The sequence below is a fragment of the Neopelma chrysocephalum genome, unplaced genomic scaffold (assembly GCF_003984885.1).
Source record: "Neopelma chrysocephalum unplaced genomic scaffold, ASM398488v2 Primary Assembly neopelma1_317, whole genome shotgun sequence".
NCBI lineage: Eukaryota > Metazoa > Chordata > Aves > Passeriformes > Pipridae > Neopelma > Neopelma chrysocephalum.
Genome location: NW_020897979.1, coordinates 76,002 through 89,872, shown reverse-complemented (window position 1 = coordinate 89,872; position 13,871 = coordinate 76,002). Strand labels below are relative to the sequence as shown.

General features: G+C 51.0%; 1 protein-coding gene across 1 annotated transcript; it reads left to right on the top strand.

The window, feature by feature from the left end:
* Window positions 1-215: 215 nt before the first annotated feature.
* Window positions 216-2,705, top strand: LOC113978265 (serine/threonine-protein kinase pim-1-like). Its single transcript, XM_027705051.1, is given in 5 exon segments — window positions 216-725; window positions 837-887; window positions 1,093-1,459; window positions 2,103-2,279; window positions 2,548-2,705. Coding segments are annotated over 5 exon segments (1,263 nt in total).
* The last annotated feature ends 11,166 nt before the right edge of the window (window positions 2,706-13,871 follow it).

Below are 13,871 nucleotides of genomic sequence, written 5' to 3'. Positions count from 1 at the left end.
GTTGCAGCAGCAGTTGCAGCAGCAGTTGCAGCAGCAGTTGCAGCAGCGGCAGCAGCAGCGACCCTAGAGACGCGCTCTCGCTATTACTCTTCGTCTTGCCTTTTCCTCCTCTCCCTCTCCCAGTGTCCCGCTGTCCCGGTGTCCCTGTCCCAGTGTCCCTGTGCCGGTGTCCCTGTCCCGTTGCCGGTCTCCCCCTCCACTTGCCGGCCCGGGCCATGGCCCCGGCCGTTCCCCTCTGCCGGGCGGGGCCGCCCCGTCCCCGGCCCTGGGCGGCCCGGCGCGGTCTCGCCCTCGCCCGGCTCCCGGCGCGCCGGCTCTGGCGCTGCTGGGCGCTCCTGTGGGGCTGGCTGTGGGATGGGCTCGGCCTCGCCGCCCCTTGGCTCCGCCTGGCTCGAGCCCGGCGCCTGCCGGGGCCAGCGGGGGACGCGGGCGCCGCGGCCGCTGCCGCCTCCTCGGCGGCTTCCCCGGCCAGAGCTCCGCCGCTCGCCAGCCCGGCCGCCGGCAGCGAGCCACCGCTGCCCGCTGCGGCTGGGGAAGCCCGGCCCGGGCCGCTTGAGGGGCGCTCGGGGGCCGTGCCGGGCCCCAGCCCGAACGCTGACGGCCACGTCTCACCCGCATGGAAGGCCAAAGAGCCGCTGCACGAACGCTACCAGGTGGAGTCGCTGCTGGGCAGCGGCGGCTTCGGCCGCGTCTACGCGGGGACCTGCCTGGCGGACGGAGCCCCGGTGAGTGGAGGAGGAGGAGGAGGAGTGGGGGGAAGAGAGGGAGGAGGAGGAGGAGAGGGAGGAGAGTGGGGCAGGCGGTGAGCTCAACCCGCCGTTCCCCTTGGCTTGCAGGTGGCCATCAAAGCTGTGTCCCGGGATGGCATCCGGCGGTGGGGCGAGCTGGTGAGTGAGCGGGGCCTGCGGGAGAAAGCGGAGCGAGACGGGTGGGGACGAGCCGAGGCCTGGGAGGGTGGAAGCCCCCGGGATCCCTGGAGGGAGAGTGGGCGTGGGCTCAGTGGGGGATGGGGAGCATCCAGGGCTGGCGGAGGGGGAGCAGGCAGACAGGCACGGCATCAGCCCCACTGACGACCCCGTGGTCCCCCCGCAGCCTGACGGCACCCGGGCACCCCTGGAGATCGTGCTGCTGGACAAGGTGTCCAATGCCTTTCCTGGTGTCATCCAGCTCCTGGAGTGGTTCGAGCTCCCCAACGGATTCTTGTTGGTGATGGAGCATCCGGAGCCGTCTCAGGACCTCTCTCGCTTAATCACGGCGTGGGGGTTCCTGCCGGAGGAGATGGCGTGGGGGCTGTTCTGCCAGGTGCTGCAGGCCGTGCGGCACTGCACCAGCTGCGGCGTCCTGCACCGGGACATCAAGCCCCAGAACATCCTCCTCCACCTGGCCACCGGCGAGGCCAAGCTCCTTGACTTTGGATGTGGCACCTTCCTTCAGGACACAGTCTACACCCAGTTTGCAGGTGAGCCCACAGCCGGGGGATGCTCCTGGTGCCGGGCATCGCATGGCCATGCCCGGGTGTGGCACCGGAGATTGCCCCTTTGGCTGAGGGGGAACAGGATTAGTTCTTCAGCCAAGTTGCTTTTTGATGGGGCTGGGGGGGTTATATTGTGAGACAGGCCCCGGCCTTGCCGACAACCTGTGCCACCCACCCTGTCCCGGGCTGGATCTGGGGCAGGGGGGAGCCAGCCTGACCAAAACCCCCGTGAGGGTAGCAGAGAAGGGGGTCAGAACTGTGCACCAGCTGGCTTGGTGTGCAGGTGAGGAAGGGCTTGGGCTGCTCTGCTCGCCTTGTTTGCCTTGGCTTATGATGAATTGTTGGGGGCAGTGCAGTGGGGTGGGGAGAAGGCATGGCTTTTCCCCACCACTGGGTGGGTTTTTCCCTTGCATGTAATGGTTGGGCCTTGCCAGGGCTTCCGCTGCCCTCTTGGACACCAGCGGCTTCTTGTACACCCCAAAGTTTGTAACCAAGAGTCAGGGGCCGGCGAGAAGGCAGTGGGTCACAGCGTGTGCCACTGGGGCAGGCCCCACATTGCCAGGGATGCTGGGGTGAGGCTCTGGGAGCAGGCAGCATCCACCTGATGAGCTGCGTCTGTATTCCATAGGAACACTGTCATACAGCCCACCAGAGTGGATCTACCTCAAACGCTACCACGGCGAGGCGGCAATGATCTGGTCCCTGGGCATCCTGCTGTACCAGATGGTCTGCGGGAAGCACCCTTTCTGCAAAGGCACCGACACCATCTGGGACCAGCTCCTGTTCCCACCATGGGTCTCTCAAGGTGGATACCAATCTTTGTGGCACGGGGGGAATAACGGTGTTGGGAGATGGCAGCGGGCTCACGAGGACGCCGCTCTTGAAGCTGTTTGTGTCCCATGGTTGGCTGGAGGAGGTGGCCTGTGTCCTGCCATCCTGCTCTCCTCCAAACTGGAGAATCGATGGAGAAGTTTGGGCACAGCTCTGAGCACAGCCAGCACAGCCTGGGCACGTGGACAGTGGGACAAAGGGGACAGGATCCTTCTCCAACTGACCGGCCATTTTCCCCCCAGGTTGCCAGCACCTTATCAGGTGGTGTTTGTCCATCCGCCCCTCGGACAGGCCATCACTGGAAGACCTATTTTGCCATCCTTAGGTGCATGGCATTCACCTGCCCTAGAAGACGGGAGAGATCCACGTGCTCACTTTGATCTGGGAGCCTGGCAAGTAACACCTCCACACATCTCTTGGCAATAGAAGCAAAGAAAACCAGACTTTTTTGTCATGCCTGTAGCACTGAGGGGGGATCATCACATGGGAACACGGTCCTCTTTGTGCTGGAGCTGGGCTGCAGACCCGGTCTTCCAAGCGCTGGTGGCCACCATCCAACCTGGTTTTGCTCCTCCCGCTTCACAGACAGCTGGGGCCCTCAGCAGAACACTGACAGCCTGGTCTGGCCCCCAGGGAAGGAGAAGGGGCCTCTGGAGAAGCTGTGCTGGGTGGGCCTGCTGCTGGAGACATCGAGGACGACGTCAAGGATGACAAGCTCTTAGTTGAGCTGGACACTGGGGAGCTGAAGAAGATGGACTTTGATTGTGGCCCCTTCCTCCAAGACGTGCTCCCCATGCCGTTTGCAGATGAGTCCACACCCAGGGGGTGCTCCCGGACGTGGGCATTGCTCAGCCTGGCTGGGCACCGAAGGTTCCCCCCTTTGCTGGCGGGGAACATGAGGAATTCTTCAGCCGGCTGCCAAGCTGCTTCTTGGCAGGAGGGTGGGCGGGTGCTCTGGGCTGGGTGTGAAATGGGAGCCCAGCTCTGCCACCAGCCTCCTCCACTGCCCCTTTGCTGGGCGGGGCTGGGGCAGGGGCAGCCAGCCTGCCAAAAACAAACCCCCGTGGGGGGAGCAAAGGCGGGGCTGCACGACACCAGCTGCTTTGGTCTGCAGGCCAGGAAAGGCTTGGGCTGCCTTGGCTTAGAAGCCTTTCTTTGGGCCAATGCAGCAGGGCAGGGAGAAGGCCTAGGTTTTCCTGAGCTGGAGGAGGTGGGGTTTTTCTTTGGCCTGGAGGGATTGGACCTTCCTCAGAACCCTGACAGAATGTTAACATTTTACCTTTTTTTCTTGTTTCCACTTTTGGTTTGTAATCTCTTGTCATGAATTTGTTGTTTGTTTTCAAGGGAAGAGTTGGAGCTGGTGCCCGGTCCAGGTTGGGAAGGGCTGGGACCATCCATGGAGTGGATCTGACGTCCCCTCTGAGAAGGCTGAGGACATCATTTGGGACACGTTCTTCTTCCGGCAGCAGATCTTGTGAGGTAGATGCTCCTCTTGCCCATCTTCTCAGCAGGAGTGGGATAATGGCTTTTGGGAGATGGCAGCAGGCACATGAACATCCCGCTCTTGCAGCTGCTGAGGAGGTTGATCTCCTGGGCTTGGCTGGAGGAGGTGGCACCTGTGTTGAGTAATTTCTGAAATCCAGTCGATCTGGGGTGACCCCAAAGGACAGTTTAGTTCTCAGCTTGCTCGAGCTACATCTCAGCTGTTCTCTGAACAGTTCTCTCCTCCACCTGCCTATTACTTTGTAACTGCTCTCTCTTTTCCCTGCAATGAGTTCCCAGCTCCTCATGGTTTCCATGAAACCGTTGAGAGAAAAAATAGAAACTGTAATCACAGTCCCCCGGAGTGCCCGAATGAGGAACAATGTAATCCTGGAGAAGTCCTAGAGAATTAGATAAGGGATGTCCCAAACAGGCAGGATGTAAACTAAGCTCTGTGTACCCAGATAAAGAACAAACTTTATTTTTGGTGGTGAAACACAGTGATGCTGTGCTGCTCAAGAACTGAGGTCAAGATGACAGAGAAGGTCTGGAAGGACCAGAAAAGGACTTCCAATAGGGGTGTGACCATGTAAAGCAAAGTAATGAATATGTATTAAGTGAGCAAGACTATCGAATGCACATGTAAACAGTGTGTGTAATAAAAATCCCTGTCTGTCCTTTGGCACATTGGATTAGAGGAGCTCTCCTCTGAACACCCAGCATGCTGAATAAAGAAGAATGCCCTTTTTAACATCTCCAAATTGGGGTGAAGAAGTTTGTTTCTGCTGCTTTTCAGTATAATTTTTGACCCCCCAGACAGGACACCTCTGCCTGATCTCCCGTGGATCCGAGGGATCTCTGGATCTTCATGCCAGCACCAGGACTTTGCTGCAGAAGAGCACAGATCCCCAGAGCAGTCTGGGACACAGGTAAAATCCCACTGGATAATAAGGCATTCTTTTTGGGAATCCTGCCCGTGTCAAACATATGGATCTTTCAGTGCCCTGGGTGGGTTCTTTGGTATTTAGGGAATCCTGCTCATCTGAGACCTGTGGATCTTCCAGCGCTTTGGGTGGGTTATTTGGTATTTTGGAATTTGGTATTCGGCTTTGTTTTATCGATCAATATTGTTGTGTACTTATTTGTTTCTGTATTGTAACATTTTGGGTCTACTATTTAGAGATGGGAAGTGGGCAATCTGAAGGGGGAATTGTGAAGTCCCCACTTTGTTGCATTTTGCAATTTTGGATGAAGTTTGGCGGCCCCCCCAGAGGAACAGCTCCCAGGGAGAATTTAATTGAGTGTTGGCTGTTCTGGAACATTGAATTATAATCCATTGTTACAGTTGATGCTGTTTCAGAATGGGAACAGAAGTGGAACAAGGTTATGTGTGTTGATGTGGTTTTCACTTTGCAGAACCCTCTGAAATGGCAGAAGGATTGTGGTGTGAATGCAGCGCCCTCAGAGCCCTTGGTGTGAGCCCGGAAAGGAAAATCAAGGGAAATGATTAAAGCCTTGTTGTTCAATGTGGAGCCCAGGAAAACTTTGTTCTCATCATCTCCCTGCTAAGGAGGAGGACCTAGATCTTCTGGTTGGCCCCACAGGCAGGTTGAGTGGGGGAACAGAAAATCAAGATGCAAAAACCAATCTTGCAAGGGAACTGGCATGTGAAGAGGCAGATTCAGCATGTCCAGAAGAAAAGGTAGAGAGAACGTGCCAGAGAGAGAGCAGAGAGCTTCAGTGTGGTTGCAGGAAGAACTAGAGCTAAACAAGGAGGGGTGGGAGTGGCCCCCCTCTGGGATAGGACTCAGACTAGATGGCAAAAGCATTCAAAATGATGATTAAAATCCAGGATCTGGGCTAGAAGGATATGGATCCTATGTTAGAAGTGTTGTTTGGTAGTACGGAGAAAGAAATGGTTGTTAAAACTAATCAAAGGTTTTTGGAAGAGCAGATTTTGGTGGGGAATATACAGGCTACATTGGACATTCCCTTTCCCACTGCGAATCCCAAATGGGATCCTAACATCCCTATTTTTAGAGAAAGGTTAAATAGATACCTGCAGTGGATGTTATCTGGAATGAAACATGCCAGGCCAAAGGCAATGAGCATGTCAAAATTCTTTGCAATGAAGCAGGATCACAGGGAATAGCCTACTGAATTTTTAAATCATCTGGAAGAAACAGCACAAAAATATACTAATATCCATCCTGAAACACAGAGGGGAAGGACTCAACTGGCCCCCATATTTGTGGGGCAGTCCTCAGATGTGGTTAGGAGGAAATGACAAAAAGCTGAGGGACAAGATCAAGATAATTTTGGGACACTGTTGGAGGTTGGGAGAATCAGCGGGAATCAACTAAGCAGGAAAGAGTTGCAGTTCTGGAAGAAATCCCTGAGGAAATGGTGCCCCCAGGGAGAGGAAGAGGACGAGAGCACGGGCAGCCTGCTTCAAACATCCCCCCCAGGAGACTTGGGATCAATCCCTGTGCATCCTGTAAGAAAGATGGACACTGGAAATGGGATTGTCCGCAACTGAAACTTCAGAACCCTCCAAACCCTCTCCTGGCATCACTGAAGACGACTGAGGGGGCACCAGAGGATTCTTCCCCATCAGAACATCTGGTTCCAGCCAAGCTGAGTACAATTGTTTGTGGCTATGGGAACTCGTTCCTCTGTGTTAAATCCAGGAAAATGAAACTCAAGGAACAATTCTAGAACAATTGTCTGGTGTGCCAGGGAATTGGGAAACTGGGCCATTTTTAATCCTGTGGCTTTTAAATTGGGAAAACAGTGGTTGGCTCCCCAGTTTTTGTATTTCCCCAATTCCCCAAAGCCTCTGCTTGGGAGACATGTCTTGGAAAAATGAAATGCCACAATCCAATTTAAAATGGTCAAGTATAGGTTATTATTGCAGAGCCTAATTCTGTGGAAGTTTCTAGTTTTGCATGACAGTCTCCAAACCCAGAAGTAATCCATCTGCCAATATCACTTGGGGATGCAGTGATTCCAACAGGATGGGCTGGAGAGGTGCCTCCATGATCCAAAAGAGCAGAACCCGTGAGAATTGCAGTGAAACCTGGAGCGGGGTTGGCAAGGCCAAAGCAATACCTTTGAAAATAGAAAGTTGTAAGGGATTCTCACCCTTTGTAGAAAAATTGATGAAATTTTGCTTGTGAAAAGAATGTGAATCTATATGGAATGCTCCAATTTTGCCAGTCAAGCAGGCAAATGGAAGGCTATGCCAGTTAGTCCAAGAGCTTCGAGCTATAAAGAATAGAGTAGAAGATATACAAGCAGTTGTAGCGAATCCTTACACTTTACTAACTCCCCTAAATGAGAGTTTAATATGTTTCACAGGATTAGATTTGAAAGCTGCCTTTTTCTGTATCCCTTTGAGTTGTGAAAGTCAAGAACTTTTTGTTTTCCAATGAGAAAATCCAAAGACAGGGAGGAAAACCCAGCTCCTCTTGCAGGGGCTTAAAAATAGCCCCCCAATATTTGGAACTCAATTGGCAAAGGGACTGGAGGAATGGAGAAGTCAAAACCCTCTTGGAGCCTTATTCCAGCCTGTGGATGATATTTTGATAGCCACTGATGCTGAGCAGCAATGTTGGGGTCAGACTGTGGCACTGTGGAATTTCCTTGGACTGAGTGGATATGGGGTATCCCAAACACAAAGTGCAAGTAGTCCAGACCCCAGGAGCCTCCCTGGGCTTTGAAATTCTCCAAGGACAAGGGAGGCTGGGCCAGGAAGGAAAGAAGCAATCTGTCAACTGCCCCAGCCCCAGCACAGGAAGCCCAGAGCGTGATTGCTTCCAGACTAGAGGAGAAGTGTATTCGGGCAGAGCTGACTTAGGAGACAGCCCCTGGGAAAGTCCTGGTTGGGAATTGTTTCCCAGTGGGGGCAGCTTTGTCCGACATGGAAAACAATTCTCTGGATGCACAAGAACTCCCCCCCAGCAGGTCATGGAATTGGGGGCACTCCTCTGCAGTGCTTCAGCCCACAAAGCAGAACTAATTGTGCTCCCTCCAGCTTTGGGATTGAGTCAAGGAAAACAAGTTAATCCTTGGACTTGCTTGAAGATTTCCAGAAACCAACAGAGGTTGCTGTGCTGCATTGCAGAGTGCACCAAGAGGGGAAGACCAAAGCAGAACTAAGGAATCCTTTGGCCCATAATTCTGCCAAAGAGGCTGCAGAAACAGGCGTGTTAGAGAATAAAGTTTTGTCTTTAATAACCCTGACAGAGATCCCTTTCCCAGTAGAAACAAATGAGTCTAGTGCTAAGGATTGTCAATTCCTTTAAAGCTTAGGAGCAAAATTTGCTGCAGGAGGCTGGGCAGTTACCCCAAGTGGGCAAATAATAGTCCCTGAACCAATCTCCTGTGACCTGGTGGATGGGGAACATGAGGGTATTCCTTGGAGTGATGCAAATTATTGAAACATTTGCACAAGTGGGTTCTAGGTCCAAAACTGACCCCAATTGTACAAGCAGTGAGTCAGCAGTGTGGTGTGTGGAAGAGAAATGATCCAAACTCTGCCAATGCAGTGGGAATAGGTGATGTAAAATGTAGAAATGTTCCAGGTGAATGTTGGCAGATGGATGTGACTGAATTGCCCAGACAAGGGGGGTGTAAAGATCTCCTAGTCTTGGGGGATACCTTCTCTGGGTGGCCAGAGGCTTTTCCTTGTTGCACTAAGCAGGTTGGGAAAGAGACTGCAATCCTGTTCAATGCAATCCTCCCTGTATTTGGGATGCCTTTGGGAATGTCATCAGACAGAGGTTCTCACTTGACTGCAGAAACAACATGCTTTACTCTTGTTTTGCTCTTCTGAACACAGTTCAAACACTGTTGACATGGGAGGAAAATTTACATCTCTTTTTAGTGCCAAATGTGATCCAAGTGTTGCCTACAAGTGTATGTATTAAGTAAGCAAGACTCTGTAATGAATATGGAAACAGTGTGTGTAATGTAAAGCCCTGTCTGGCTGTCCCTGAAGGGCTGAGGCTGAACAACAGCCCCTGGGCCAAAGCTGAGCTCTAGATGAACCTTCCAACCTAATGGGCTGTGTCTCCATGTATCCGCTCCTGAGCTAAAACTGTGTCTGTTTGTTGGTAAAAATGTGGTGTGATGAGACTCCACCTGTGTATCTGCTCCTGAACAAAACAGGGGTGCCTATTAGTCAGATCTATTAGTCTGGGCTCATTAGTGAATCCTGTTTGTATCTGTTCATTAACAAAATATGTCTGATTGTGAGCAAAATCTGATCTTTATCTTTCTGTATCTAGAGAGTGGTCAAGGCCATGGCAGTCGATGTCTGGCCTTGTTTGGCAGGAGATGGTGCAGGGTGAGCCTTGGTTTGGGAGAAGTAGAACATTGCTCCCAAGATTCTGCTCTGTCCATATAAGGAACAATAGAATCTCAGAGAAGTCCTGGAGAATTGGATCAGGGCTGTAACTCAAGCAAACAGGATGTGAGCTGAGCTCTGGGGACCCAGAGAAGATCAAACCAAACATGACGGTCTCTGTGGGGAAAACCAGTGATGCTGAGAACCGAGGTCAAGAAGCAGACACCTGAGCTTTGGGGGGCCCCAGATGCCAAAAAACCCACCAGAAACCCCCAAAGAAGACCCCAAATGACCAAATAGGTACTTGCAATAGGGGATGTGACTGTGTAAAGCAAAGTAATGGGCATGTGTTAAGTAAGGGGGAATATCCAATGACTCTGGAATCCGTGTGTGTAATCCAAAGCCCTGCCTGTGTCCCTGAGCAGGCTGGATTAGAAGAACTCTCCTGCAGGTGTCCAGCATGCTGCCCTAAAGAATGCCTGCTTCTTAACACCTCCCGGCTGGGGTTAAGGAGTTGCTTTCTGCTGCTTTTGGGGACCATTTCTGGCCCCCAGATGGGACCCTCTGCCTGATCTCCCGTGGATCCGAGGGATCTCTGGATCTTCACGCCGGTCCCAGGACTTTCCTGGAGAAGACCACAGATCCCCAGACTGGTCTGGGATGGGGGAAGATCCCACTGGATAATAAGGCATTCTTTTTGGGAATCCTGTCCATCTAAGACGTGTGGATCTTCCAGTGCTTTGGGTGGGTTATTTGGTGTTCTCCAATTTGGTCTCTGGCTTTGTTTTATCCACTCATCATTGTTTTGTGTTTGTATTTGTTTCTGCACTGTAACATTTGCACAAGGGGGTTAGAAGTGCAAAACTGACCCCAGTTGTACAAGCAGTGAGTCAGCAGTGTGGTGTGTGGAAGAGAAATAATCCAAACCCTGCCACTGGAGTGGGAATAGCTGATGTAAAGTGTGGAGATGTTCCAGGTGAATGTTGGCAGATGAATTTGACTGAATTGCCCAGAAAATGGGGAGGTCTAAATATCTCCTAGTCTTGGGGAATACCTTCTCTGGGTGGCCAGAGGCTTTTCCTTGTCACACCAACCTGGCTAGGGAAGTGAGTGGAATACTGCTGAATCCAAGAATCCCTGGATTCAGGGTACCTTTGGGAATGTCATCAGACAGAGGTTCCCACTTGATTGCAGAAACAAAACGCTTCAGTCTTGTTTTGCTCTCCTGACAATTGTTAATTTGGTCTTGAATTTGGAGCAAAATTTACATCTCATTTTAGTTCCAAATGTGACCCAAGTGTTGCCTCAAAGCCATTGTTTTGTGCAGTCATTTACCATAAAACACAGGGAAGCCACAACTCATTTATTCCTTCCCAATTCCAGGAGAAATTATTCCTAGTCCCTGGGTAAGCACTTCCTTTCACCAAAATGTAGACCTAGCAATTAGTGTGCAAGTACCCACCCACATCTCTTACAATCATACCTGTATACAAAGCTGTAACCCCCTAAAGGAACAGGAAAACTGGATTGTATTAAGGGAAGTGGCAGGTTTTTTGGAAATCACGGACAAACACTTCCTGTTGGGGAAATGAATCATCCTTGGTTGGTAGCCAAAGGAAGAGGGTGGTATTGGAGATGTGGAAATAAAGCCCGTAAAGTGTTACCCCCGAGGCTGGAAAGGCCTTTGTGCTTTAGGAGCCTCAGTCCCCAACATAACAGCAACTGATAAAGGTCAAGTGCCCTCGGGATTGTGGAGAAGCAGCTCTTTGGGGCACACAAATCACACCTTAAATGTCCCAGCAGAGTGACCAACTGCGTTTCATAGGTTTGTAAGATGGTTTTTACCCAGGCTGGGAGTGGGGGAATTAGAGAAAACAATAGTAAACACTTCTGCTTCCATAGGATCCATAGAAAGTCGTGCAAGAGATGCCATTCCTGCCTTCCAGGAAGAAGTGAATGGCTTGTCACAGGTTGTTTTACAAAACTGAATGGCCTAGACCTTCTTTCAGCTTCCCAAGGAGGAGTGTGCACTGTCATAGCTCCAGCTGCTGTGTGTGCAGTGACCAGAGTGGGAGAGTGTCTCCAGATGTCCAGGAAATCCAGAAACAAAGCCATATTTTACATCAGGTAGCTCACAATGACACCCCTTTAGGTCTTCAAGGAATCTGGAATAGCCTGACCTCCTGGTTATCTGATTTTGGGTGGCTAAAGAAGCTCTTTGTAGCTCCAATCCTAATAATGGCCATTTGTATTTTAGCTTGCATCATGATTCAGTGTTGTAGCTGTGGCAATGCCTTAAGCTAGAAAGTGAACTATAGATACTGAGAGACTCATTCCCTTAATAAAATTAATCTCATGGAAAAAGGGGATTTGATAGGAGAAATAGAACACTGCTCACAGTATTCCACTATGGTCAAATAAGGAACAACAGAATCTGAAAGAAGTCCTAGAGGATTTGATCAGGGGTGTACCTGAAGCAAACAGGATGTCAGCTGAGCTCTGTGGACCCAGAGAAGATCAAAATGAAATGTTACACTCTTTGTAGTGAAAAACACTGTCACTGTGCCTGCTCAGAACCGAGGTCAAGAAGGGGACACCTCAACTTTGGGGGGCACCAGATGCCAAAAAAACCCACCAGAGAGCCCGGAAGAAGACCCCAAAGGACCAAATAAGGACTTGGGATAGGAGGTGTGAGTGTGTAAAGCAAAGTAACATATTTGTGTTAAGGGAGAATATCTAATGAGCATGTAAACACTGTGTGTAACATAAAGCCCTGTCTGCCTGTCACTGAAGTCCTGAGGCTGAACAACAGGCCCTGAGCAAAGCTGACTTCTAGAGCTCCAACCTGGTGTTCTATTTATCCGTGTATCCACTCATTAGCTAAACCTATATATGTTTGTGAGTAAAAGATGTAGTGTGATAACACTACAGCTGTGTATCTGCTCATCAACAAAATGTGTGTGCTTATTAGTAAGATGTATTAGTATCTGCTCATTAGTGAATACTGCTTGTATCTGTTCATTAACAAAATGTGTATGATTGTTAAGAACATATGATCTTTATGTGTTTAGAGACTGGTGAAGGCCATGGCAGTCGATGTCTGGCCTTGTTTGGCAGGAGATGGGGCAGGTTGACTGCCTTGGTTTTCCCCTTAAGCCCTGGCCAGGCTTTGGGTGGAACCCAGGAGGAGAAGGGAGCCAGATGGTTTTGTGCACTCGTAGCTCTGTGAGCTTGTTCATCCAAGCCCAGAAAAGCTGGACCCCCTCCCAGCAGAGATGGAGCCCTCCCCTACGAGTGGACACCCTGGGTAGTATTTCCCGTGCCCGGGAGGGGTTCTCCAACCCTTGGCTGTGACCGGGGCTCCCCCGCTGCCGTGTGGGCCTGGCTGAGGGGAACAGATGAGGGCAACTGGGCAGGGATCTTTTCTAATCACTCCAGGCACTCTTTGTAGGAACGATGAGGTGCATTACTGAGCTCATCCTTTTGTCATTCTTTGCTGCTTTGCACTGGAGTAAAATTACACACTTGTTCTCTAAAGTTGGTGTCGGTGTCTCTTGTGCTGACCCTCGTCGCGGGCAAAAGAGTTCCATGGGGCCCTGCAGTGTCACAATGGTCCCCTGATTCCATGAGACAACATTCCTAATTTACTGTCTAGACTGGAGGAAAATCACAGGAAGGGTCGTGGTTTGTTAGGACTTGCTTTATCTGAATGAGCCCCGTGGGGCTTTTGGTGCTGAGTCCTTGAACCTCAGATACTGAGGGGAGATTGCACAAACCTTTCCATTAGTCAGAGTCAGAAGGAGAACCCAAAATATCTCAAAGCATTAATGGGTCCCACCGAGGGCCATTCCCAATACAGGCTCCTCATGGACTCGTTGGAGGAGATAACTGGAGGCCATGACTGAACAAACCTCTCAGACTCAGCTGGAAAAGGAAAAACCAAAGTTCCTTAAAAAACCTTGAGTATCTTGAAGCATTAATAAGCCCTGCTGAGGGCCATTCCTGACAAAGACTCTCCAGGGACTAATTAATGCAGATAATTGGAGGCCATGATTGCACAAACCTCTTAAAAAGTCAGAGTCAAAGGAAAAGGCAAAGTTCCTTAAAAACCCTTGAGTATCTTGAAGCATTAACAAGCCCCACTGAGGGCCATTCCTGACAAAGACTCTCCAGGGAATCATTAGAGCAGATAATTGAAGGTCATGATTGAACAAACCTCTCAGAGACTTAGTGTCAAAAAGAAGTGTCTTAATAAACCCTGAGTGCCTTGAAGCATTAATGAGCCCCACTGAGGGTTGTCACTGTCTGAGGCTCTCAAGGGACTCGTTACAGCAGATAATTGCAGGCCATGGTTGCACAAACCTCTCAGAAATGCAAAATCAAAAGAAAAACCCCAATTGCTCTGAAAATCCTGCAGTCCCCTGAAGTCTTAAGGAGCCCCCCGAGGGCCCTTCCTGACAAAGCCTTCCCAGGGACTCTCCAGCAGATCCTTGGAGGTCCAGATTGCAGGGAGGCAAAGGCTCTGTGCAGCAGCTCAGATGCTGAGAAAAGCCTGGCTCGCTTTGGGGAAGTTTCCTTCCTTTTCAGGCTTCCTCCAGCTTTGGGAAACGCTGCCTGTGAGATTGGCACCACATAAGAAGGGCTCTGGCAGGTTCCTGGGAGCAAAGCTGGCCTGCTCTGGGCTCCACTCGAGATCTTTGGAGCACGGAGACACCTGAGAGTTAAAAAGAGGAG